Source organism: Diceros bicornis, chromosome 11 (genome assembly GCF_020826845.1).
Source record: "Diceros bicornis minor isolate mBicDic1 chromosome 11, mDicBic1.mat.cur, whole genome shotgun sequence".
NCBI lineage: Eukaryota > Metazoa > Chordata > Mammalia > Perissodactyla > Rhinocerotidae > Diceros > Diceros bicornis.
The window spans coordinates 9,493,071-9,519,871 of record NC_080750.1 but is presented as its reverse complement, the minus strand read 5'-3'; the positions used below and the strand labels follow the sequence as shown (position 1 = coordinate 9,519,871).

The following is a 26,801-nucleotide window of genomic DNA, read 5'->3' as shown; positions in this document are numbered from 1 at the left end:
TGGTATTCTTAAGTTTGAGATCAAATAGCCCATCTTAACATGTCTCCTTCCACTTCCAGGGCCTTAGTTCATGTTCTCATCATGAGCTGCCTGGATCATAGCAAGAGTTTACAAACTGTTATCTCTTCTTTAAATATTTACATCTTCCTAATCCATTATTCAGATTGCTATTGGAATTATCTACCTGTCTGTCTTTATATCTCTCTTCCTCTCTCTCCCTCTATCTTTCTAATCACTATCTAAAACCAAAGAAAAAGCAGTAGTACACATGCCTAACCAGAGCTAGTACTCAATTCATTAATCATAAACTTTAATTTTTTTTATTATAAACTGATACTAGAAGATCTAAAGAAGCCTCAGATTTAAATGAAGCTATTGATAATGCAAGTGGTATTGATGTCTGTAGAAATCCAGGAAATATAAAAAATATTACTCTTACATAGTTTCAAATCAGAGTGAAAGTACCCAGTTTTCCCTTTATTGTGTTGCATAACCATTCTGTGTATTATGAAATAAAAACATTGCTTTTAACCAATATTACATGAATTCATTTACCTTGAATTTAATGCAAACTATTATGAAAATTAAGCAAAGAATAAATAAAATTACAGCTACTCCGTGCAATTGGATTCATTTTTCCATTAGATCATAAGTAGGTTATTATTCAAAATAAGTTTTTGGAATAAAATTACTTATTTGCTTTCTCTGTTGAACATTCAGATTTGCAACAGAATTAACCACAGAATATGCCAGAAGCAATGATTAGATGATTTGACTATTACTGTGATTAAAATTTTAATTCAGAGTGTAGTAAAACCAAAACAAACTTAAGATGGAGGGGGTGATGAAAACTGATTGTTTTGAATCCCAGAACCTGAGTACCGTGTAAGACTGTATTTCAGAAGCAAGGAGGGTAATGGCCTAATATCATGTAAAATGTAACCTTGGAGAATCTCCATATTTGAATTAAATTAAGCCTAAGAAGGCTTTTACTTTTTGCCTATTCTTTAACATAGCTTAGCTGGCACCTGAGATTTATAGAACTAAATGAAAATGCTTTAACTTCTATGTCCTATAGCTTTATTTGGCAACTCACTTAATATTTACATAATTACACCAACGTCAACTGTGGAATACAATAAGACTTTGGCTTTAGCAACCAAGGAACTCCAACAGGAAATGATATTTGCAGACTCTGCAGTCATGAGATAGTGATGGAGCTTTTAATGAAGTCGTGTCAATGTGCTGCTTTTTCCCCCTTTGCCTCAGGTCCTCCCTCGACAGACCTGCGGGTTGTTCACCCACACGATTTTCTACAAAGAGTACCCAGGAGGACCCCAAGAATTGGACAAAAGTATCAGAGGAGGTGAACTGTTCCTCACAATCCTTCTAAATCCAGTATGTATTCTATTTACACTTTTTACGGTAGTATCAGAATTTTCAAATATGTGTTTCACTTTGTTTCCATTGTCAGTCTTTTCACAAGAATAGTTGGTAAATACTAGTCCTACTAGAGAGATATTAGACTACTTCTCCAAATTATTCAATTCCCTTGTGATCTTCAATCAAGAAAAACAGATTCGTTAAGAAGCATGTATTAAATATAACAATTAAATGTAATGTGTTCTCAACGTTAACTTCTATTCTTGAATTGTAGTAAAGACATATTAATGTGCAGTTCTCTAGCCAAAAATTAACATTCACAATATCATCAGTGGTGCATACTTTGTCCGAATGTTGAGTTTGCTTCTGGCTTGAGATATTGGTAGGCACACCTACTTCAGTCTCTAAAAATGATCACAATGCGAAACTGCATTGCAAATATGTAGCTAAGTATTATCTTTGTATACTAGGGTCATCTGAGGCCTTTTTAAAAATCTCCACTAATTTTGTTTGGAAACAAAGATAAAGAATTTAGCCATTTTTCCTTTAATTGTGCCCTTTTGTCTTTCAAAGTTTTGCCATTTTATTTCCTGTTGTATGTGGAAAAGTACAGCAATGTGGGGATATATTATCATTAAATAACGGCGGGATTATTTCAGCTTTCTGACTTTTCTCCCATAAAGATTTCACTTCTGAGGTCCTAAGAGGCCCGTCCCCCTATACATCACAGTTCACACAAAAAATATGAAATAGTGGGTCGTATGCTATGCCCACCTATGTAATGTAAGAAATTTCCATGCTCAGAGAAAATGATTCATGCTTTAAAGAAAACTATAGCTCAGTTGTCTCTGGTGAAACTCCAGATATGTTTAAAATGAATTATTTAGATAATTTAAATATGGTATTTTAAATGCCTAAAGAAATTAAATAAAAACCTACGTCGTGTAAAAATGAAATTTGTAAATTAAGTTGGAGGGGTAGGGAAGTGGGGATAAAAATGCTTTAACCTAGTATGAATAGTCAAAAAGACCTTCCCCTCAAATTGCATGGTTATTAAAAATAAAATAAAAAGGTCGGTCGTGTTGGGTGGCCCTAAGCTGGGGAACAGCTTGGATGCTCTATGATCTTTAGCAAGAAACTATTTCTCAGAACTTCCTTGCTCTCCTGTAAAACAAGCTAGTTGAACTAGCCAATCTTCAACGTACCTCAAAGGTATTCCTTATGGAGATAAATCTGAGATATTCCATTTTTTTTGTATATAATTCAAACTCATTGACACTTAAAAGATGTCAAGGATATTCTAAAAATAATTTTTGGAAATTGAGGTATGCATGTGGAAATGAAAACAAATGTGGGAAACCTTTCTCTTTATCCTTCCCCTCACCGATGGAGAATCTGATCTCCACAGAGGCAAGGGTCACTTCCTCACACCATTCTCCTTTTGGGGCTACACATCTGACCCCAAATCTGCAGTGGTCACCTCCTCAGGGGAAGTGGGTAAGCATCAGGACTGATGATCGCCTCCCCTAAACCCCCTGCCCTCAGCTCTGTTGCCACTGCTGTTTCTTACCTGGATGCCAGTGCCTACTTGTCATTAAAGAGATGGATTTATAATTCTGCTTTCAAAATTTTTGAATTCAGTACCCATCATACAGCATCATTCAGAGACTATAGTTAGTTGGTCCTTTAAATAAGATGGAAGACTGTTTGGCATATAGTATTTCTATCTTTAGCACTTGTTCTGTACTAACAAACAACACTAACTACTGTAAACCTCACATAAAAAGCCTATCATCATTGCCACACAGATTTATTTTAATTGCAGGCAGAATGGAACAGTGGAAGGGGGGAGTTTCCAGAGGCTTCTTGTATCCATTCACAAACTGTACTTTCTTTATCATTGTGAATCGATGGTGAACTCAAAACAGGATACGTGAGTAAAGGAGAGAGACCAAATAGACACTGAAGAAGGAGCAACGCTAGAGATGGTCAATACTGTGGATAATATAGGACATCCTAAGCATAGCCATATGAAGCCTGGATCAGACAAATAGTGGTCCACAAAGATATGGGACTAAGGGAAAATGTTGCTCAAAACATAAAGAGTGTACAGCCATAAGCAATCTAGGTGGATGCTACTCAGCTCTCTAAGGAGACAGGTGGCTGGCAGCATCTGGTGGAACCCAGGTCAAAACGAGACTTAGTTCCAGAGCTGCACAGGCAGAAGTTACCAGACGTATTAGTCATGTTCTCCAGAGAAACAGAACCAATAGGATGGAGGTGGGGAGAGTTATTATAAGGAATTTGCTCGTGTGATCATGGAGGTTGACAGGTCTCAAGATCTGCAGTCGGCAAGCTGGAGACCTAGGAAAGCCAACTGTGTAGTTCTAGTACAAGTCCTACGGCCTGAGCACCAGGAGGGCTGATGGTGTATTTCCAGTCCAAAAGCTGGCAGAATTGAGACCCAGGAAGAGCTGGTGTCTCAGATCCAGTCCAAAGGCAAGAAAAAACCAATGTCCCAGCTCAAAGGCGGTCAGGCAGGACGAATTCCCTTTGATTTACAGAAGAGCCTTTTTGTTCTATTCGTGCCTTCAGCTGATTGGATGAGGCCCACCCACATTAGGGAGGGCAATCTACTTTACCAGATGACCAATTCAATTGTTAAACTGGTCCAAAAAAATCCATCTCAGACACACCCAGAATAATGTTTGAGCAAATATCTGGGTACCCTGTGGCCCAGTCAAGTTGACGTATAAAATTAACCATCACAAAGATGAGGAACTTAACGTGGGAAGCAGACTGCAAGTGAGTGAAATAAAATGGGGAACACAGAAAGAGGAGAGGAAGTGATGAATGAAGAAAAGATAATGTAAGCTTGGAATTTTTTGTACATATGTCCTATTATGAATAGAGAAGTACCATGACAATGAGCTATCATCAATACTCACCTCCTGATGTGGAGAAAAGAAGTATTGAGGCTGCTTGATTAATTGCTATAGCAAGTTAGATGGTTCCAGCAAGTCTGACAAGTAATGAGCTTTCAGCAAAGGAGTGAGGAAAGAAGAAAACATAAAGAGAAAAAATAATAGACACCAAGCCTTCTCCTCTGATCTGTTTTTTTTCTCCAGCCATCACTTAACTCTTTGTCAGATTAAAGAGTATCTCCTTACTCTTTCACCAAAACCATGCTGAAGAAAAAATCTATAAGTTCATGGACGTGAAGGTATGTTATTGATGTGAGTTAATTAAAGAATATTTGTATTCTAAAAGAGCCAGTTCCCAAAGGAGAGGTCTATGATTACAGTATTTTAGGTATTAATGTCCCTTGGGGACATGTTTTCAGTGGGAAGCCTTCAACATCCATGACGTCATCCCGAGAGATGACTACTTCCTCTGTGTACTGTTCCAACTGACTTGAAATGTATAAAAGTGGTTTGTGAGGTCTTATAAGTAAGATAAGTGATAACTAATGTTAACATAAACTCTAAGATTAAAGGCTAATCTAACTTTATTTTGTTTTTTCATTAATAATCTATACTTTCACAACGTAGAAATGCTACAGACATCGTATAATATGACATCTCTCTTGCATGGTGATTTTCTCTGTGGATTTGTAAATGATCTATAGATTTCTGTCCTTAGTATTGTTTTTTTAGTATGTTGATGAATGGATGAATAAGGATATAGACAGCATGACATAAAGCTGGCAGTGATAGTAAATACACCTGATGATACTGTTAAATCCAGCTTTTCTTAGCATATTGGTATAATAAACCAAATCTAGGAAGATGAAATTTAACAAGGAATAATGAAAAGCCCCAAATTGCCTTATAAGGAAATAGTGGTATAGTTGCAGCACTATATAAGGATAAATACTATATAAGGATAGATTAAATTTTCCAGAAAATTTCATGAGGTGCATCGTGACATATTAAGTTCCTTATCATTGAAGTTGTCCAAACAGAAATTTTGTAGGAATGTGGAATTTATTACTTTCAATATCTCATCTGATGCTAAAAATCTGTGATTCTATTCTTATCCAGTTAAGACATGGGGTATATCTTTCATTGTAAAACATAAAAAATATAAGGTAAGTTTTATTTTAAATGTTACAAACCGGCATTATAAATTTGGTTATACTCTATTACTGTAGGGTCAGAGAAACAGGGAAACGGTAACATCAACATGTATACGAAAAAAAAGAATGTATTGAGGAAAGTAGAGGAGAAAAATTTTTTTCCATCATCAGCATACTAAAAGAAATATTATTTCCAGATTTAGCAGAACCATTTTGAATTGATTGGTAGTTTCTGGATTTATTTGTATGTAAGCATCGTTTGAGGCTAACAAAAGCTGGAAAAAGTATATGAGGGAATGTCCTGAACCCTCCCTCTCTAGAGTACTTTAAAATAGGATCAACAACTATACAGTTCTTTCTTATCGCCTCAGGAGTTCATCTGCCTAAAGGAAGGGGACTGGATTAAATAACCTTGAAAAGTTCCACATGTTTCTTTTCTGGTTTATAACTTCCACAAGTCTGCTCTGCAGTCAAAAATGCATGAACCACACCAAGACCAGTGGAGTTTCTTTCCTTGTCCAGCTTCTAACTTAGGGATTCACATTAGTTTGTGAATAATGCCCCCCTTCTAGAATAGAACTGTATTCTTTCTGTACTTAGAAGTCTGTTATTTTTTATTTTTGCATTTGCAACAGTTTTTTTTAATTTTAATTTTGATTCTAGCGGGTATCTTGTTTTCATAGTTCTACACATTTTAAAATGTCGTTATTTTCTAATCTACCATAAAACAGAAAATGCAAATGGAAATATATTTTTACATTTTGACTCAGATATGAACTCCTGTTACTGTTGCATATTAGGTCTTTTGATTCAGCAGAGTGCAAGGAATGAGGTTTCTTGATTTCTTTGGATACCAATTTGTTTTGCCCAAATGAATCTAACAATTGAAAATTAAATGATATGAAGGCCATTTGAATGGCATTTCAAAAGAATAGCTAAGCATCTGTCCACTTAACATTCAGATAATTTCCTCTTATTTTTCTTAGATTCTCTCATGACCTCATCATATATTGATATTTTCCTGCAGTGTTCCACACTTGTCAGATACTACTCTGTATTTCCCTGGTGCCGAATCCTTCCTGTATTTTCAATATAATCTTTGCTCAGACAGGAAGAAATATAATTTAATCATGTATGAGGTGAAACAGCTTATACCAGGTAACCTACCATCATTCAAGTCGAGACACTACCCTATAAAATATGCAGCAACTGACAATAGCAAAGGAAGTCTGGAGTCTTATCAGATGGTGTCACCAGTGACTATAAAAGCTTGAAATAAATATGCCCTACTGGATTTAATTTTTTTCACTAACTCATTTTAATTTTATACTACACAAAGAACATTACAAAAATAGAATTTTCTAAGTTTTCTTGACCGATGTATTTAAAGATGCTCAGATTCTAGAATGCTTTAAAACAGCAGTACTGGAGCTAGGAAATCTACTACGTTTCCCAAAGTTCAGAGCAGTGCCTAGACTCACTAACCCTTGCCTGTTCTGTGGGCCAATTGCAAATTCAGGTGAGCAAAAAATATGTGTCTGAAAGAGCAGTGTACTTGAAATTGACAGTAGGGTATAATGGAACTGCAGTGATATACTTCTCACGTGCTGTCTGCTGAACTTTCATACACCCGGGCTGGTTAATGAGCTTTCCTTCCTCGTGTATATCAATCTCTGAGTTTGTGGAATCTACTAGCAGGTGCAGTACATTATGGATTAGTGCTGGTTCTTCAGACAGATTAGAGAAAAGGCATAGGAAAACATCAACATGAAATAACCGGAACTGAACTTTTTCTTTTTAATGCTGAAATAATATAGAAACAAATATGTAAGATAATTCACAGAAACATGTTTTATGTGTAGCACAACAAAATAAAATGCAAGAAACATCCCAAGTCTGTTTGAGAGCAGATTATAAAGAATTACTGATTACTGATATCAAGGCATCCAAGTATTCTTTGACGATTTTGATCTTGATTTTCTATAAATGTTGAAATCAGATAATTGTTGAAATCAGATAATATTTGATGTAGAATATAGAAGTTATATATTCCATCAAAATATGCTTCTTTATGAAATAATATATTAATATTTCTAACTCAGGGTCACAGGAGTTTTTATGTGTGTTCCAGTAGTGTTTATTTAAAAAAAAAATAAATTGACTTCTAACTGCTCTACTATTGTGAAATCTGTCTCTTCTTTGGGCAGGGACTTTGAAGCAATTAGTGTTATTGGGAGCTCTGGGGCTTACAGCCTGGGAGAACAGCCACCAACTGTGAGAAGAATGGACCCCTGTGGAGGATATAGATTGTGGAAAATTCTATTTCCACTCACTGAAAGACCTGCAGTCACCTCTTTTTTTCCTTTATCTGTTTTTTTTTTTTTTTCAAACTTTTCTTAAAGATTTGCAGGACTAACCTTTACAAAAGGACATGAATCACCACTTCTGCAGTGATTCACACTCACAGCAGGGACTTTGTAAAGTCTGGAGTCAGCGAAGATCCATGGCCTCATAATATGTGTGATATTATTCTTCTGTTAGCACTGAAAATCAGGATCAGAGTTATTACAAGGATCTAGAGAATGCAGAGAAATTTTGCTCTTTCCTTATTTTTGGGAGCTGCAAGTTTTGTTTAATTTTCCACAGTAGGATTTACTTAGAAATTAGTAGTTCAGAATATGTGTGCCACCACAAAAGAACAGAGTATTTTTGTCTCCTAAACCTGAACTGTCTTCTCGTCAAATAAGAGGGCAATTGCTATTATTGTGTAGACATGCATCTTTCTAATGCAATGGTTGCCCTTGGTCCTGATGGAATACAATTTACATTCTTATGTATTTCTAGACCATGAACAAGTCCATAAAATTGCACTGTTTTTTTTTTCAATTTTGTTTCCATAGAAAAATAAATGAAAGCAGCAATATTTTATTGGGATGTCTATTTCATCTAGGGTAACTGGATAATTTAGTTTTCCCAAAGCATGTTATGAAAGGTCTTGGAATAGCTCTTTAGCATAAATGAATTTTCAACAGCAAAAAATACAACGTCCTATTTATGAGGATGTTAGTCAATAGATAAACCTTTATTTCTCTTTCTTTTGAGATTTGTAATTTATAAAGATTAGGTGCATAATGCTCTTGGCACAGAAATAGTTTGAAAGCAAAATCAGTGAATTCATGGTAGTAAGAAAAAAAAAACCTTTCCTGTATCAGTGTTCATATGACTTAGAGCATTGGTGGGATAATAAGAAAGATGATGAGTTTTGTGGGAATCCACAAAATTAAAATTTAAAACATATGTTATTTCTTTCTTTGTGGGTTTTCACCCCACTGTAGAGTTCAAAATTCTTGATTTTATAATCTCTTCCACAAATTATATAACATCTAAATATTTCAATACACCTTGCTTCTTTTCCTAAATATTTATTGTTTTTATTTTAAAGTACAGTGAAGCAGAATGACCATTTTGGATCATTTTACCTTATTTCACTTTGTTTATTCCTACTTCGTTTTCCCCTGGCTACTCCTCAGAGTCAGATAGTGTGAAAATAAAAATATGAACTCTTTTCTGAAACATGTTATATTTTCATATTTTTGTATTTCAGGAAACCAAATCATTTTTGTATTTCAGGAAACCAAATCAGTTTTCCATTAGTGGCTTATATTCTGATATGATAAGGAGTATTTATGTAAATACTAAACTTGCTGGCATTCATTGAGGAATTAAAAAGAAAAAGTCTTATAATTTCCATCCATACAGTCTTATCAGCAGATGTCCAAAAGGGTTCTTTCACTAAAGTTAGTTTGAGTTGGTATTTATTTGTTAAATTTTTCTTTGAGATTTATCTAATCTTAAATATAAAAATTATTGATTGAAAAATTGGCAATCTGGTGCTTAATTTATAATGAATTGTTACAATGCTATCTATTGTTTAGAGTGCAAACCCTACTATGTGTATCTCATTTTATTTCTTGATTTAGTAGATTTTTTTTCAAGGAGATCTTCTTGATGAGTCACTATTTAGTGATTCTATTGTGTGTATGTTCATGTGTGTGTATAACTCAGTCAAGGAATCTTGAGACTGCCATCCAGAGGAGCTGCTATTTGCAAGGAGCTGAGCAACAGTAGGGATTCCTTAGACAGTGAGGTAGCATGGTGTGGTTGGGGACTGGGAGTTTGCAGTAGGAGGTTTTCCAGTCAGACGGAAGAGATGTACAGACTTATAGAGGGTAAAATGATCATGGCAAGTTTAGGAACTGTAGACATGTGGGTTTTACATGGGTACAAGTTGAAGATAAAGTTGTAAGAGTGGGTAATAGTAAGATCATGAAAGTTTTTGGATGACATGTTGACTGTTTGAATACTACTATTCTCGGTCCATTCTGTATCAAAGGGCCTTAATACATACCCCTACTTCTGCCTACAGCACCTCTCCACCCCTGCTACTCCCACCTTAACCTCACTATTTTCCATCAGCCCTTACCTCTACTTTCTCTTCCTCACCTGGGGCCCCTCACAGATTTAGGTCAGCTCTCACTGCCGTACGCACACATGGAGCCACGTGCGCGATACCGCTCACAGTGGTATCTTTACGTTTAGTGAATATTATCTTCCTCACCCATACTTTGTGCACCCCCAGGCATGTAGTGTTGGCTCAATAGGTGTTTATGGAGTAAATCAATACATGGCAATTTTAGCGTCAGAACTGCTTGTGTCTACCACATGCCGCTTCATCTGCGTTGTTAAAGCTGCGTCAGAAAAAAAGGCAAAGGAAAGGAGAATGAAGGGACAGAAAGGAGGGGGGGGGAGACAGGAGAGGAGACATGTGGAAGGAAGAGGAAGAGAGGGAAGGAGTCGAGGATGGAAGGAAAGAAGGAAAGCTAGGAAGTCGCTCCTTCTTTTATAAAATCAGACGGGCAGCAGGAATGTGAGTGTGTAATCTAGTAACCAAAACCCAGAATGTCTTGTTTTAGTTTCTTTTTCCTAGCTTACTAAATACTGAAGAAAAAGTCATATAATTTCCCTAGGCTTCAGAATTTCTCTGTCTGTAAAATGGGGAAAATAATGTTAGCTCCCTTACAGTTTTACACAGATAGTACGAGATGGCACAAAAAGCAAGTGCTTTGATTTTTCCGAGAAAATGTAAATAATTTGGGTACAATTCTTATTTGAAAAAGGAGAAGTGTATATCATTTTTATTATAAAATGGTATTTGAGGTGTGTTAGCAGCCTATAAACTCTGGGCTTGTTTACAGTGTGAATTTGCTTGGTTGCTGCTCTCTGCTGGAAGACATAAATCATGGGATAAAGACATTCTCTGTTACAAAGGTTTTTAGTTCATCATGTGTTTTGCTTCTGAAAATGTTCTTGGTTGTGACACTTTATTGTGCTTTCTGAGCTATTTTTAAATGATAAAATTTCTATCATTATTCTTTATTCCCGTGAAACAAATTGAGTCATCAAATGCAGTGCTCGCTTGGTCGATCAAGACTGCTTTTTTAATTTGGTGTTGTTGTCTACCAAAGTGCCTCAGATATTTTTGTCAAAGGTTTCTGTTGTTGGTGTTGCTGATTTTCAGGTCTTTTATTTTTTTTTATTAAGAGAGAGGTTTTCTGGAAACACTGGGTCCATACTTTGTTAATACTTTATAGTCAACACTGACTGTTGTGGAGTTTTGCTCAAATGAGAAATAAACAGAATTATAGCAATCTCTGTGTTTAGTACGTAATGTACATAAAAATTAACGATATGAAAAATGGAAGACCTTCCCAATTGTTACATAATTATGGATAATTTAGATGAATGAGTTGAGCTTAGTACAAATAAGAAAACACAACCCCACAAACCAAACAGAAAACTCTAGGCAGGATTACATTACCTTTCACAAGGGGATAGGATACTCTTCATGTCTACAATCATTGATCCTTTAGATCTGTCTCCATTGAACTTCACACCTAACAGAACAGTCAGTGTTCAATTACCTTTCTGTGAGAACATTAACTAAAACTAGAGAAGGAACCAAGAGATTTAGAAGTAAAGAAAAGGTCACGTTCTTGTAAACGGAAAGTTTGTGATGACTGCCAGCCTCTTCTAGTGCTATATGAAAATTACTAGCTTAAACAATGTAAAAGATAAAATTCCAAGCATGAAGTGTTTCCGTGATTTATAGTTGTCATTTTTAACACAATTTAAGGTATCCAATAATGCCATTCACAGTATAAAGTGTAAGTAGCGGAATTTTGCTCCTTCTTGAAGCTGTTATTATATCCACTTAAATTCTCTTTCACACACAGGTACACATTCAAATCAAATGTGAATAAAAGATGTGACTTGAAAATTGCCATCCTCCTGCAATTTCTTTTCAGAAGTCCATTCTGTAGTTCACTTAAACAACTCACTTGAGCAATCAAATCTATAGAGGCAGAGCTTCCTACGTGGGCTGAGATGTTATGCTCATAAACACAAAGAGTTTAGGAATTATGAGCTATTTAGAGAAATAAAAGAGAAACTTAAACACATCACATTGCCCCAAATTGGAAGCAGCTTTTATCCCATCTTTTGCTGAATGCATCTTAAAAAAATATACGCTATAAAAAAAATATGCTATAAAAAATATAATGACTCGAATCTTTAGTGATTTTGATTTTAAAAAAGAAGCCCATCTGTAAGCAAGCACCAGGATAGTGATTTACAGTGTAAGGAGTCATTGGCTTAATTATTATGGTTTTGGAAATGACCTTCTTGAGAGCAGGCAAACTCCCAGTAGCATCAAGAGACTTTCCTTTTACAAGTTTGTGTCCCTAGTAGGTCCTATTATATATCTGTTGAATGAATAAATCCAACAGTAAGTACTGTCAACTCTACTTCCAAAATATATCCCAATTAGTGCTTTTCTCTCCATCTCCGCAGTGAGCCTACTAGACAATGGCTCCGTTTTCTCTCCCCCAGAGAAATGCTACCATTCTGGCCACACAGAATCCATTGTCCCCAGAAAATCAGAATGATATTGTTAAATGCAAGGTAAAGCACGTCATGGCCGTTCTTAAAGCCCTCCAATGGCTTCTCATTTAATCTTAGAATAAAATTCAAACTCTGGTCCATGACTTGGCTCTCTCTGCTGGCTTCTCTACATTGATCGAGTTGCACTCTGAACTTCACTTAGTGCACTCCAACCGCACCATGCTTATTCCTGCAAAGTCCTTCAAATATGCCAAGATTGTTTGCCCTTCAGGGCTTTTGTGCTATGGTCACTTTACTTGGAATGAGCTGCTTCCAGGAATTTGTAAGCCCGATTTCCTCTCCTTTTCATGCCTCAGGTCAAAAGTCACCTCCTCAGAGAGTGGTTGCCTGACCTTTTCCCAGTCACTCTCTGTCACTTATCTGTCTTTTTTTTTCACGGAATTTACCACTCTCTGGAGCAATCTTGTTGATTTATGTGTTCACTCTCTGTCTCCCTTCCCCAATTCTGTTCCGCATTCTCACACCGCCAATGATCCATCCACATTAGCTCCATGAGTCCAGCAACATTTATATTGGGCTGAAGGGTGCAGGGAGGATACGTGTGGCATAGATATTGCTAAAACTTTTGATTGTTAACCACTGTATATCCCTGGATAGACACCTTTGTGAGCCTTAGAAGTGATCTTTAGCCAAAGACTTAAAATGTAAACACGCAAATGAGAGCAATTGTGTATATTTGATCACTGTTTCTTTGCTTGTTTGTTTTGGCACACAGGTAATTTTACAATTTTTGGGGGGAACAACGTATACCTGAAGATGTTTTAACGTTTGTGCAAATTTGACTTAAAGTAGTACTTCATTTTACCTCACCAAACTGGATAGATTCATGTCTGCCTAAAATTAGAAAAAGATACTTAGTAATCATTTCCTAAGAAACACAGTCTAAATCTGGGATATGACGGTAAAATTTATAAAATTCCTGTGATAGCCAAGCTATCTTCAATATCCAACTAAGTACTGACACCCATTACTTTTGATGTGATAAAACTCTCTTTGTTCTATTTATAATAACTAGTACTTATTCAATGTTTCCTATATTTACTATTCTAAATGCTTTGCATGTACTAACATATTTAATCCTCCTAACAACCATGTGAAGTGGATGCTATTATTATCTCCTTTTTCTGAATGAGGAAACTATCCAGAGAAGTTAACTCATCAATCCAGTATTATGCAGCTAGAGAGCAGCAGAGCTACAATTAGAACTCAGGCTTCCAAAACCACCACTCTTTTAGCAGCACTTTGCACTGTCTCTCCAAGTCAGATCACTGTCAAAATAGTAATATAACTTGGAAAAAAATCTGTCTTCTCGAGGGAGAGTGATTTTAACGTCAATAACTGTACTCCATCAACTTCCGGGATTGAATACGTTTACGTAATTGCAGAGGGATATATATACCTTTCAGAATTCCATGCTCACCTCAAAGTTGTAGGCTCCTTGATTCATTCTCAACACCTATTAAACATTATTAGCGTGCCAAAGAAATAAGAATACAAGGGTTCAGTTCTCACAGACTGGTGAGAGAGAGAAATACATGACAGAAAACCAGGCTAAGGTTTGATAAGTGCCGTCAAAAAAGGCAGGGAAATACAGAAAAGTGGGAGGGGAGATTTTCACTGCCTGAAAGAATCAGAAAAGTTTACAGAGGTGATATGACATTTTAGCTGAACAGAGTATGTAGATTCCGACTGTTATTGAAGGAGAAGGCTTCATGCTGTGGGGAAGTTAATGCGCTAATGAGCTGGAGGCATACAAAGAGTGTGGAAGGAACAAATAAGAAAAAGAGAGAGATAAGAGTAGTGGGAAGAAGGAGGCTGGCAGAGGGTTTGGGGCCACATGGCACAGATTTGTATGCATCATGCATCAGGGCACATAGGTGGGTGAGTGATTTAGAGAGAAAGCTAATATTCTTATTTCTTGATAGTCACGCTATTCCGCCATGACCTCCCTTGAAAAATGACAGTTTTTTTTCATCAGACCATGAGTTTGCTAGAACCTTCAAAAAACTGTCCTCATCTCAAGGAGCACAGGAATAAACCTTGTTAGCCCATTGCTCACAAATAAGGTGGTGGTCTGAGAGACCACCTGTGGGCTGTCCTTTCTTCCTAGACTGTCTTTGCAAAATGAACAACATCAGGATTCTGAAGATTAGCCTTTTAAAACCGATTTTGAAACTGTGTAGCAAATGGGAATACTGAAATTTTGGATTTGTAGTCTCTGTGTTTTTTATTCTGCTTTTCCCCTTTCTTCTTTCCCTCTTTCCCTGTTTCTTTCCTTCTTTCCTTCTCTCTTTCTGTCTCTCTCTTTCTCTCCTCCCTCTTTTCTTTCCCTTCCCCTCCTCCTCTCCCTCACCCCCTCCCTCCCCTTCCCCTTCTTTTCTTTCTTCTCCTGCTCTCTTTAATGAACAACTCCAGCTCATTATCTCTAGAATCATTATATTATTAGGTCACAAAAAACATGTAGTAATATTACACTATCCACTGACTTTTAATGTCACTCACAATGATAAAAATAATAGATTCTGATTAACAACCAAGGAAGTAGATTTTAAAATGAGCTTACATTTAGAAAAACACATAGGCTTTATACTACTCCATTTAGTGTCTCCAATGAAGTGTTTTCTGTGTTAAAAATACAAAAGCAGAAAGAAATCTCGTCTTAAGACTTTGTTCCTACCCAAGAAAAACAACTCTTTAACTTATAACTTCAACCATGAAAGGAGGGCTGTAATTCTTTGCACATTTTGACTGTTAACAAGTAGATGATTATAAAAGATGAATGAATTTAATATCCGGTATATTTATCTTAACTTTAAATTAGACTTATTAAACTCATTGCATCCTACCTGGTGTCAGCAGAGAGAAAATAGCGAACCATTAAGAAATAAAACTAAATTCGAGTATGACTGGTTCACTGGCCCCACTATGGCTTTGACCAGTCTTTTGAGGTTCCCTCCCGTGGATCTGACAGCTTTGTGGTTCCATTCTTAGCAGACTGAGCAGAGAGGTCACAACGCAAACTGCCTATTTGTGATGGCTGCAGAACCCCTGAGAAGAGAGCAAAGTTACTGAGAACATTCGCCTTCAGGGATTTTCTTACCCATCTCTGGAGGACCTTGCTTTTAGGGTTCATATCTAGCACCTTTGCTAAGCAGTGTGTTTTAGTATTCAATTTTTTATTCATTTTTGAAAATTCATTAGGATAGTTCCAATTTAATATTTTAAGAGAAAATAAAGATCAAATCAATTTCTGTAGTAAAGCAGGAATTATAGAAGCAGACATAAAAACGCCCCATCTCCACCTGCCACTGTCTTGAGTCCCGGTTACCTGTTCTCTGCCTGGCGATGTAAGGAGTGAAAAAGAACTTAATGAAACATTAAAGGGAAACAAGCAGTTGCTCTTGCCTTTCAAAAGATAGTGATTAAAAGCATGGACTGGAAATTCAAGTACTCTCCATCTCAGTTTCCTGCTATCTCAGCTTTAACATAAGCAAATTACAAAACTTGAATTTAGGCCAGTACCATGACTGTTCAAGTTTCAAGGAAATCTAGAAAAAAGGCACTAATTCTGAAAGGGTGATTGTTACCTGATTAAAAAATAAAATGTTTGGGGTCGGCCCTATGGCCTAGTGGTTAAGTTCATGTGCTCTGCTTCAGCAGCCCAGAGTCACGGGTTCGGATCCTGGGCACGGACCTACACCATTCGTCAAGCCATGGTGCGGTGGTGTCCCACATACAAAACAGAGGAAGATGTGCACAGATGTTAGCTCAGGGCTAATCTTCCTCAAGCAAAAAAAGAGGAAGATTGACAAAAGATGTTAGCTCAGAGCAAAACTTCCTCACCATAAATAAATAATAAAATGTTCCCCATAGTTTACACACAGTCCCCAGGCAGGCTATATTTAAAGACTATTAAAGCATATTTACTATGTCTCCCTTATGGATGGTGAAAAATAAGAAATTCCATCTAATACAGTTATTTTCAACATTTTTAGACATACATCATATCAACAAAAATGATTTTGAGCAAGTATCCACAAAATATTCATAAATATTTATTTATGTATAAATTAGATTCATTCCTACTCTATCAATGCATTACTATACCGTATACATTATAGTGACATGCAAAGTAAATGTCAATAAAATCATAATTTTTTTTCTGGGGATGGGTTTATTAACCCTGCTGGGGTTCTTGCACTCCGAGGACCACTGCAGTAGTAGATTGAAAAGCTAATTAAGAAGGAGAAAAATATTCTAAATATGCAGAAGAAATTTCACATTATTGAAATCTATTGTTTAAAAACAAAAGAAATGGGGCCAGCCTGGTGGCGCAGTGGTTAAGTGTGCGAGCTCCGCTTCAGTGGCCCGGTGTTTGCAGGTTCGGATCCCGGGCAAGCACTGATACACCACTTGTCAAGCCATGCTGTTGCGGCATCCCATATAAAGCAGAGGAAGACGGGCACGGATGTTAGCCCAGGACCAATCGTCCTCAGCAAAAAGAGGAGGATTGGCATCAGATGTTGGCTCAGGGCTGATCTTCCTCACAAAAAATAAAATTAAATTAAAACAAAAGGAATGGATTACGGCAGTGATCTCATTCCATCTGACCAAGTTCATTTTTTCTGTAGCCAGTGTTTCTCAAAGTATAGCACGTAGTTTCCATTAAAATCACCTGAATCAGAATGCTGAGGTCTGAGTATCTCTGAGTATCATGATCAACATTTCAAGAAACTTTATTGTACATACTAAAGTTTGAATAGCACTACTGTAGGCAAAAATAATTATCAGATTTGGGGGGGAAGATAACACCTTTTATATTGAAAATTTTTAAAAAGTTATATTTCCAACATGGGTAACTTAGAATCAAAAATGTTAATTAACAAGATTTACAAACACTCCAAGTTAACCTCTGATCTTAGAAGTGTCATGAGGACTTAAGATCACAGCATCAATATTTAACATACAATATTTTTTTCTTAAATAATACTAGAGGGTATATTGGTGTTAATTGTTATTTTTGAAGAATTATATTGTTATTGTTCTTTCCTTGGCTCATGACTTCATGGTGAAAAATTGGATGTGGATAAGTTGTATGAGTTCAATAATTTATTAATGCTCATAAAGAACTTATAGTGTAATATTACTGAGAATGTCAAAATCAGTAGTCATGGTCTTCTGATAAAACATTATACATTTCCATTTGAGTAAGGTATAGATATGTTGCATCCACCCTTCTTCTGGACCTTGATTCATAAAACTATGTCACTTTTATGTGGGCTAGATATTTCACCATTTACACTCATAATTCCCACATCAGCAATATAAAATATAAATAAAAACAAATTATTTTATATGAGTTATAAATGTTATTTTATGAAGTATAAGGAGTTATTTTGTTATTTTGGCAATAATGGCCTCAATGGTAAAGCAGACATGCTAATTCTTGCCCAAAAGAATGGATTTGGATACACTATCTTGTCTACAATTTAATCTGAATAGAAAATAATTTTCTAAGAGAATTGTGACCACTTCTGAAGAAACATCCAACAGTCATTTTGTGTGTGTGTGAGGAAGATTAGCCCTTAGCTAGCATCTGTTGCCAATCCTCCTCTTTTTGCTGAGGAAGATGGGCCCTGGACTAACATCTGTGCCCATCTTCCTCTACATTGTATGTGGGACACCGCCACAGCATGGCTTGACAAGCAGTTCGTCGGTCTGCTCCCGGGATCCAAACCTGCGAACCCCCGGCTGCCAAAGCAGAGCGTGCAAACTTAACCACTAAGCCACCACGCCAGCCCTCCAACAGTTATTTTTGAGAAAAGGTGGGATGGCAAGTGTTCTTGTGAAGCTTCTTGATTTTATTAATCCTCCTGCCTCACTTCCTGCCTTCCATCCTCTATGCCTGTTCGTGTACCTGGGTCTGGGTGTAACTGCCAACGTGAAAAATCGCATTGTAAGTACTTCAGAAGCATCCTTTCAAGTTCATCCTGGCCCAATATCTATCGACTATTTATACTTGGGGTGAATGATTTAGAGCCTATGAGGTCCTTCCCTTTCTCCAGATACTCTAAGATCTCCTTGAGGCTTTGGGCAGACAAGAAGAGAGCTGTGTTCTCAGGTCATTCACATCTCCAGCAAGGCCGTTCAGGCCACCCTTCTTACAGGGGATGCTTTTAAACTAAATGGTGTGTATGTGTTAATACAGACTTTCTAAGAAGCAGCTTTAGTGGATCTCATCACTTTTTGCATTGATAGTGCCATCTCTTTGAGGATCTTGAAAGAAATTCCTGAAAAAACTTAGTATCAGAAATAGTTACGGCCGGCCCGGTGGCTTAGCAGTTAAGTGTGTGCGCTCCGCTACTGGCAGACCGGGTTCGGATCCGGATCTGGGCACGCACCGACGCATTGCTTCTCCAGCCATGCTGAGGCTGCATACCACGTACAACAACTAGAAGGATGTGCAACTACGATGTACAACTATCTACTGGGGCTTTGGGGAAAAAAAGGAGGAGGATTGGCAATAGATGTTAGCTCAGAGCCAGTCTTCCTCAGCAAAAAAAAAAAGAGGAGGATTAGCACGGATGTTAGCTCAGGGCTGATCTTCCTCACCAAAAAAAAAAAGAAATTGTTATGCTTATCCTGAGTAATTAGTCTCTTTTATTCTTATAAAATAGTAATTTGCATAACTGACTAGTTTCCCCCTTGTCACTTTGGTTGTTAGAAAGCTTAGATGGTGATGGGTTGTAATTAGTATTTGGGTGGTGAACATGATGTAATCTATGCAGAAATAGAAGTATAATGATGTACACCTGAAATTTATACAATATTATAAACCAATGTTACTGCAATAAACAAAAAATTTAAAAAAAAAAGAAATAAAGAAAGCTTAGAGCCAAATTTAGGTTCCATTGGTAGCAGGTTATTTTTTTAAACATATTTTATTAGACTGCCTGGCTACATCTAGGCTACATCTAATGCCTGTCAACTTTTTTCTCCTTCTCACCTACCTTTAGTTTATGTTGTATATTTTTCTAACCTATTTTTATACTCTTTCTGAAAGTAGGTAAATGATAGTGCTAGAGAGATAGTTAAAATCATGAAAAGGAACTGGGGATATAAAAATAATTTTAATACAATTTTTTAAGTACTGTAATAATTTCACACTTTTTGTAATTAATTTAATGATAAAAAAAAATGTCAGGAGACCATGGAAGGGTGTTTTAAAATCTTCATTAACTAGCACGTTAGGAGAAACTTTTGTGTGTGTGTGTGTGAGGAAGATCAGCCCTGAGCTAACATCTGACGCCAATCCTCCTCCTTTTCGCCATGGAAGATTGGCCCTGGGCTAACGTCTGTGCCCATCTTCCTCTACTTTATATGGGATGCCACCACAGCATGGCTTGATAAGCAGTGTATCGGTGCTTGCCCAGGATTCGAACTTGCGAACCCCGGGGCCTCTGAAGCGGAGCACGTGCACTTGACTGCTGCACCATCAGGCATGCCCCAGGAGAAACTATTTTGAGGCTGCAAAGGAAAAAATGTCTAATACCTACAATACTTTTATGAATTTCTTCTCTATGGATGAGCCACAAATACTTAAGAGGAATGAAATATTTGATCATTCAGCTTTCTCTGCAATATTGTTCATTCATTCTACATGTTTTTATTGAGCGGCTACTCTCTGCCAGGCAGTATTCCAAGCCCTGGGTATAGAGGAATGAGAAAAAAAACTAACGTTGCGCTTTTATGAGATTATATTCTAATGGAGAGAGACAGAAAACCAGAAAGCAAACAAACGAAAATACACATAAGAAAAATAAGGAAAGAGAGTGAATTGTGTATGAATAGATGTTATGGAGGGTGATAAGGGAGGCCTCTGTGATGAGGTGATGTTTGGCAGAGAGCGAAATGAACTGAAGCAATCATTAATGTAGACACGTGTTGGAAAAGTCTTCCTGGCAGAGAGGCCAGCAAACGCACAGGCCCTGGGGCAGAACTTGCTTGGCGTGTTTAAGAAAATTCCAGAGTTCTGGTATGGTTGAGGCACAGTGAGCAAAAGAAATGGTTGGAGATAAAATCAGCAGGGTAATAGGACCAAATCATGCAATGCTGTGTAGGCCATGGAAAGACTTTGTATTTTACTCTTTATGTTTTTATAAGTGTGTTTCTATATTTTTATTTTGTATTTATATACTTATGATGTGAGACATTGGAAGGTTTTGAACAGGGGTCTCGTACAATCAGATTATGTTTTGAAACAAATAATCTGGCTACAGAAAGGAGAAAAGTATGTAGACAGTAAGTGTGGAGCAAAGATACCAATTAAGAAGACATTGCAAGGCAGAAATTAATGCTTCAACTAGGCGGGACTAGCGGAAATAGTGAGAAATAGTTGACTATGGAATATATTTTAATTGATGATGGATTAGATGTGAAGTTTGGAAGAAAGTGGAATCAATGATGGCCAAAATGGTTTAGCTTGAAGAAGCAGATGGATGAAAGTATATTTACTAAGACGGGAATATTGGGAGAGGAGCCAGTTTGGGGAAGGGGCTACCAAGAGTACATTTATTGATAAGTTGATTTGGGATATACTTTAGGCATCCAAAACGTTAGTCATTTGACCTCATAAGTCTGCAGTTCAAGAGCTCTATAAGGGTGAGACGTATTGGCATCGAGATGGCATATAAAGTTATGGGACTGAATGATCTATCTACAGAGCAAAAGAATAATTCAATAACATGCAAAATTTCTGTTTCATGTTTAGGAATATTATTCAGACACTGCTATTTCTGGTTGGTAATTACAAGCAATATCTTCTCATTTTCTCTAGGACAAAGAACAAGCCACTATACATACACACACAAAACGCACTCTCTTGAATGACTGTCATAATATTGAAATATGATGATGTTTTAAGACCTCTTTTTTCTTCTAATAGAAATATTCATTTCCTGAAATGGCAATTCTGAGAAATTAAGGACATGGATGATTGAGACAAGCTTTCCATTTTTGCTCACACACTACAGTTTATGCCTCATTGGATACCTTTAATTTTCCCCCTATTCCTTCACCAAGCTTTTGAATGGGTCTGAAGAGGACGTGTTCTGACATATTTAAGGCAAGGCATCCTGAGACAGAATCTCTACCCACAATCATATTTCTTCAGTGTTCACAAGGTCTCATAGTATCCTTTTTCCAGCTCATCTTTCTTGCTCCCTTACCATTTTGGACCATAAAGAACCAGCTCATAAATGTTTAACAGATAAGATAAGCTAATAAATACAGCTCTAAATATCATCCCCTTACAATAGTCAAAGAATTATTTGTCCTGGAGTAATTCCTTATGCCAACAAAGAAAAGCTCTCTATAAAGTCAAACCAAGTCAAAATTAAAAAAAAAAAATCTACGTTTCAAATGAGATGTTAGTAACTCTTCTGGCATTTTAATGATACATCTTGCTATTCATTTCAATAATCTTTTAATTTCATACTAATGCATAAAATTGTCTTTACTAATGAGTAAGGCTTTGCCAAAGGAAATTGGTGATATCTTAATTTATAAATTCTTGAATGGCCATTGAATTAATATAAATTAGAAATTTAGATTTCTAATAAGTCTCAGTGATTGAGATTTTTTTTAAGCCTCTAACCCTGATGCCATGTCAACCTAAATGTTATTACCTAACAACCTCTCCATCCTCAATATGCTTTATTCATAATCATTATAATAATTAAAGGCAAACATTAAAATTTTTATTATCGTGGACATTATTTACTTTTCATTGAAGGATATCCCTGAATAGGAGGGGGTAGTTTTTGGGAAGTGAATTTTGAAAATCATAATAAATATATAAATATTCTTCAATTATAGAGTTTGGGTCAAATCAACATACTATTTTGACTAGGATATTGGTGGAAGGCAGATATTGAGGGGAAAGAAAAATGCTTTGGTCCATTCTGATCATTATATTTTGTAACACATTTTTCATAAAATTTTCCTTTATCTTTAAGCCTAATAATATCAGAATGCATTTCATGTTAATTAATTAAACAACTTTTAAATATATATTATTTCAATCTGTAGTTTTCTTCCTTTACTATAATTGTGAAAAAAGAAAATAATGTTAAATCAAAATTGCTTCAGAATAGTAAAGTATAGGCTTACAAGCATTAATTTATTGTTCTAAGAAAAAAGATTTGAAAGGTTACCGTTCCTGTGCGTGTGTTAACATGCTTCTTGATTTTCTCTATTTTTCTAAGTCTAATTAGAGCAGGGAGAAAAATCTAACCTTGGACAACAAAGATAATTGTCTAAATCCAAATATAATTCAGAATTGAAACTGCACGTGTCCTGCAGCTGCTATCCAATAAACTGTCTTAACATAGCATATCGTACAAAATGGAAGGGCCGCGCATTTTATATTTAACAAACTCTACATAATTAAAAAGTAGGTCGACATAGTTCTTTACTGTCCCAGAAAGGGAGAAAAACTCACCAGAATGTAACTCAACTGAGTTGATTTAAAATGTTTAAAATTGTATTTTCTTCTGATAAAAGTAATAAATGCATGCTTACTGAGCGCAAAATGAAAAATAAAGGAAAATAAAACAAGACAATTCACCTACATTCTGCCACAATTAACATTTTAAAGTCCTGGAAAGTACTTTTTAAATGTGTATCACCATAGAATATAAAGTTTCTGTCCTGTCTTTTTAACTCACTATTATAGCATGAGGATTTTCCCCCGACATGAGAATTTTTTAAAGTGACACTATATATGTTTATATTATAGACTAAACCATGACTTTGGCATTATTCCCTTGATAATTCTGTTGCTGTCTATTTCTTACCTGTATTACTCCTTTAATTCACCTTCTACACACCTGCCAGAAATATATCTTATGTTAAGCAAAAATTTTTTCAAGTCATTCCTCTCAAAATCATTTAATGATTCTCCTTCAAGTCCAAACTTCTTAGCATAGATGCAAGTCTCTTCTCGATCTGGATCTAGTCAGCTAGTCAGCACTGGTCTCACACCATTGCAAGGCCTATGACATCCAGCAATGTTGGTATTGGCTGCTTCCCAAGAGCCACTTTTTCTCATGCCTGTGAGATAGGGCCTGTGCTCTTCCCATTCTCTCTTTTACCTTCTTTGCCTAACTTTTTTCTCTTCCTACTCAGCTTAAGTACAACATCCTCTTTGAAAACTTCCTGACCAACCCACCCCAGGTTCAGTAGGCGCTTCTCCGCCTAGCTCCCATAGTAGCTTGTGTAAACCTCTGAGCACCCATCATCACTCGTTAAAAACTCCTTTTAACCTCTTAACTTGTCTGTTTAGATGGTGAGCAGCTTCAGGGCTGAGTTTGTATATGAAATTCAATTTTGCTTCACCAATGCAACTTAGTGCTTATAAATAAATTTGTCAAATAAATTAAAAACTTTTTGAGAACTTTACTATGCCTTAGACCTTGGTTCTTCTGGTCCTTTGCATATATTAACTTCATTTCATCTTCAAAACAACCCTTTGAGAGACGTGCTATTATTTACCTTTTTTTTTAATAGATGGAGAAACTGAGGCATATTGAGGTTAAGTAGTATACCTCAAGTTACACGTTTGGTGACATCAGAGCCATGTTCTGAGGGCAGCCCTCCCAGACAAAAGCCTCTGCTCAAAGACTGCACTGAATCCAAGGACAAGCATGAGATATGACTCTCGAGCACAGCAGTCCATTCAGACAGTAAAGACACATCTTCAGTGCCTCTGCTTGATTTCCCAGAGTTTCAAAAAGTTAGAGAGTAAGCAGCGGTCAACAATTTGCCAATGTTTCTTAGCTAGTTAGGGCCATATAAGACAACAATTAGTTTTCCTTTTCTTCATTCTAAGGCACTTTTCCACAAGATTAAGCTGACTTAAAGCTTCTTTTCTGTAAAATTAAGACACAGCTGCAAAGAAAATAGAATCATGAATCACCAAGAGAATATAGAGAGTTATGACTTTTATTTGTTGAAAGCCAAATTTTTATAAAATATGCAAAGACTCCAGTCTTGACAAACAGGCTTAATTGTGAGAAATAAATGCACCACAGTCCCTCTAGAAAAACCTAGATAAGTTCAAGTGCAAGTTGCTTGAAAGCTTGCCTCTATTCTAGACAAAGACCAGATAAATAATGTATATTAATATATGTATATATCCTCCACTCTTAAAGGTAAAAGGCCTAAAACAAGATAAAGAAAATGATTTTATTCTGCTGCAACAAATATGGCAAAAACTTTGCAATTAAATGTTTTACATATCTTGTGTCTGTGTTGACATGTGAAATTAACTGAGTTAGAGGGACAGAATGGGTTAATCACATCCATTTGTTTACAAATATGGAAGTTCAAAGATTACGTTTATAGTGAAAGGTATGTTACTAAAGAATGCTTATCTGTAGAATAATCTCCCCCAAATATCTCCTTTCATAACAAGGAATGCTGCTAGAGGTGATAACATGATAGAAAAATTACAGTACAAACATAAAAGTCAGACAGACTTTTATCATCCAACTCCAGATACCTGATTAAATCTATTTCTTCCTAACTCAAGCTTTTCTGCACAATTTTTCTTCCTAAATATGATTGTGTAAGTCTATCTTTCTTTTCAATCCTTCTCCCTCGTTTTCCTTCTTAATAGACTTTCTAAATGAAGCAAAATATCAGAGCCTATGGAAAATAATGCTTTTCAGCTTCGTATTTTATAGTTAATTATGTTATGACTCATAGAAAAATTGATCCCGAGGTTCATAATTTTTCTTTTTCTAATTTCTCCTGTTCGAAAGCTGCCTTTCCACCATTTCCTGGTTAATGTAAACCAGTAATGGTCCTCGTTTGAAAGCACTTCATCAGAATTAGCCCCAAGTGAGTCAGCTGATGGAAGAAATAGTAATAAATGAACATGTGTCAACAAGAGGGCTGTTGAGCAAAAAATTCAGTTACCTTCCAGCACAGACTACAGGATAATTTATTAAAGTGTCAGAAGCAAACCTTTAGGGTAAAAAAGAGCTGATGCAAAATTCTCTGATTACTCAAAATGATTCTTTAATGTAAGTAAATGGAGAAGAACAGAATTGCAACCGTGCTATTCACAGTTCAAAATTAATTGGAACATTGTTGATTTAAAAATATGATATCCTCTAATGAACTGACCAAAGAGTGAATAAAATTAATTCCAAGATTTGTTTACACATAGTAGGACTCCAAAATGAGTTTTAATTACATTTGCGAGCACTTGGAATCATAAGTTGTCTTTTTGGAAAAAAAATGCATTGAATCAGCTAGACAAGGAAAGCAAAGAGAAAATCATGAAAACAAATAATATCTTTTTGTATCTTAATGTCACTAGTTCTTTGTAGTTTTTTATAACTTAAATTTAAAAAAGGATCTTTAACCTAAGGCAAAGTCAAATAAAACCCTTTATCTACACTTATAAGGACACTCTGCTTAAAAAGTCAGATTAAGTCTTCTCTGTGAGTAGCTGATACATTGATAAGAAATTCCTATTAATGTATTATAGAAAGATTCAATTTGTGTGAGTTACACAATGGCCTTGAGAAGAAGCTAAATATTATCTGTATAATTCTGTTCAGGATAAATATCCCACTTAACAAGCTTTATTCTCACAAATTAGCAATGAAGTGATCTAGAGATGAGTAAAGTAGGAATTTTGTAGAGTGGTGTATTCATTAGGTTGAGGCTATACATGTACCACAGACTGACCTCTAAGAGGAGAGAAAAAGAAATAATTTCTACTTTGCAATTATATTTTGGGCAGGGAAGGTGAGGAAAGAAACCAACTGCAAACAAATTATTATAGCTTGTTTTTTGTTTTTTTATTCATTTTGTTTTCCATTGTTAGCCTGGTTTGATGGTGTGGGTAAAGTAGCTTTAAGAGTATGTGGAAATATTTAACTCTACAATCCAGTACCAAAGAAGGAAAATGTTCCTTTTAGGGCATATTCCAGTCTGTAACTAACTGGTAATTTCATGGATGAGGAAGAACAGCAAAGTCTCAGAATCGCTTGATTATCTGAAAATTTCTATAATCCGTATGTGGCCCCCAGTAATTAGTGAAGTGTTATTAGACACAATACCTATCGGTCTAATTGGAATTGTATGTATTTAATATTATTGCTATTAATATTTTATATCTTGTTCCTTGTAAAAAACATTCTACAAATTACCAAAAGCATGCACATCCTTTTTGTCAAATATCTCAGAATTATCAATGTAGTTATTCTAAAATTTCTTTTAACATTCAGCTATTTCTAGTATCTAT

General features: G+C 36.0%; 1 protein-coding gene across 1 annotated transcript in view; it reads left to right on the top strand.

Moving 5' to 3' along the window:
- The window catches only part of LOC131411604 (bifunctional heparan sulfate N-deacetylase/N-sulfotransferase 4-like), a 138,316-nt gene that overhangs the window by 42,503 nt on the left and 69,012 nt on the right, over positions 1 to 26,801 (top strand). The window contains exon 6 of the mRNA XM_058550630.1: positions 1,270 to 1,398. Coding sequence (XP_058406613.1) covers positions 1,270 to 1,398 — 129 coding nt within the window. The remainder of the gene's footprint in view (positions 1 to 1,269; positions 1,399 to 26,801) is intronic.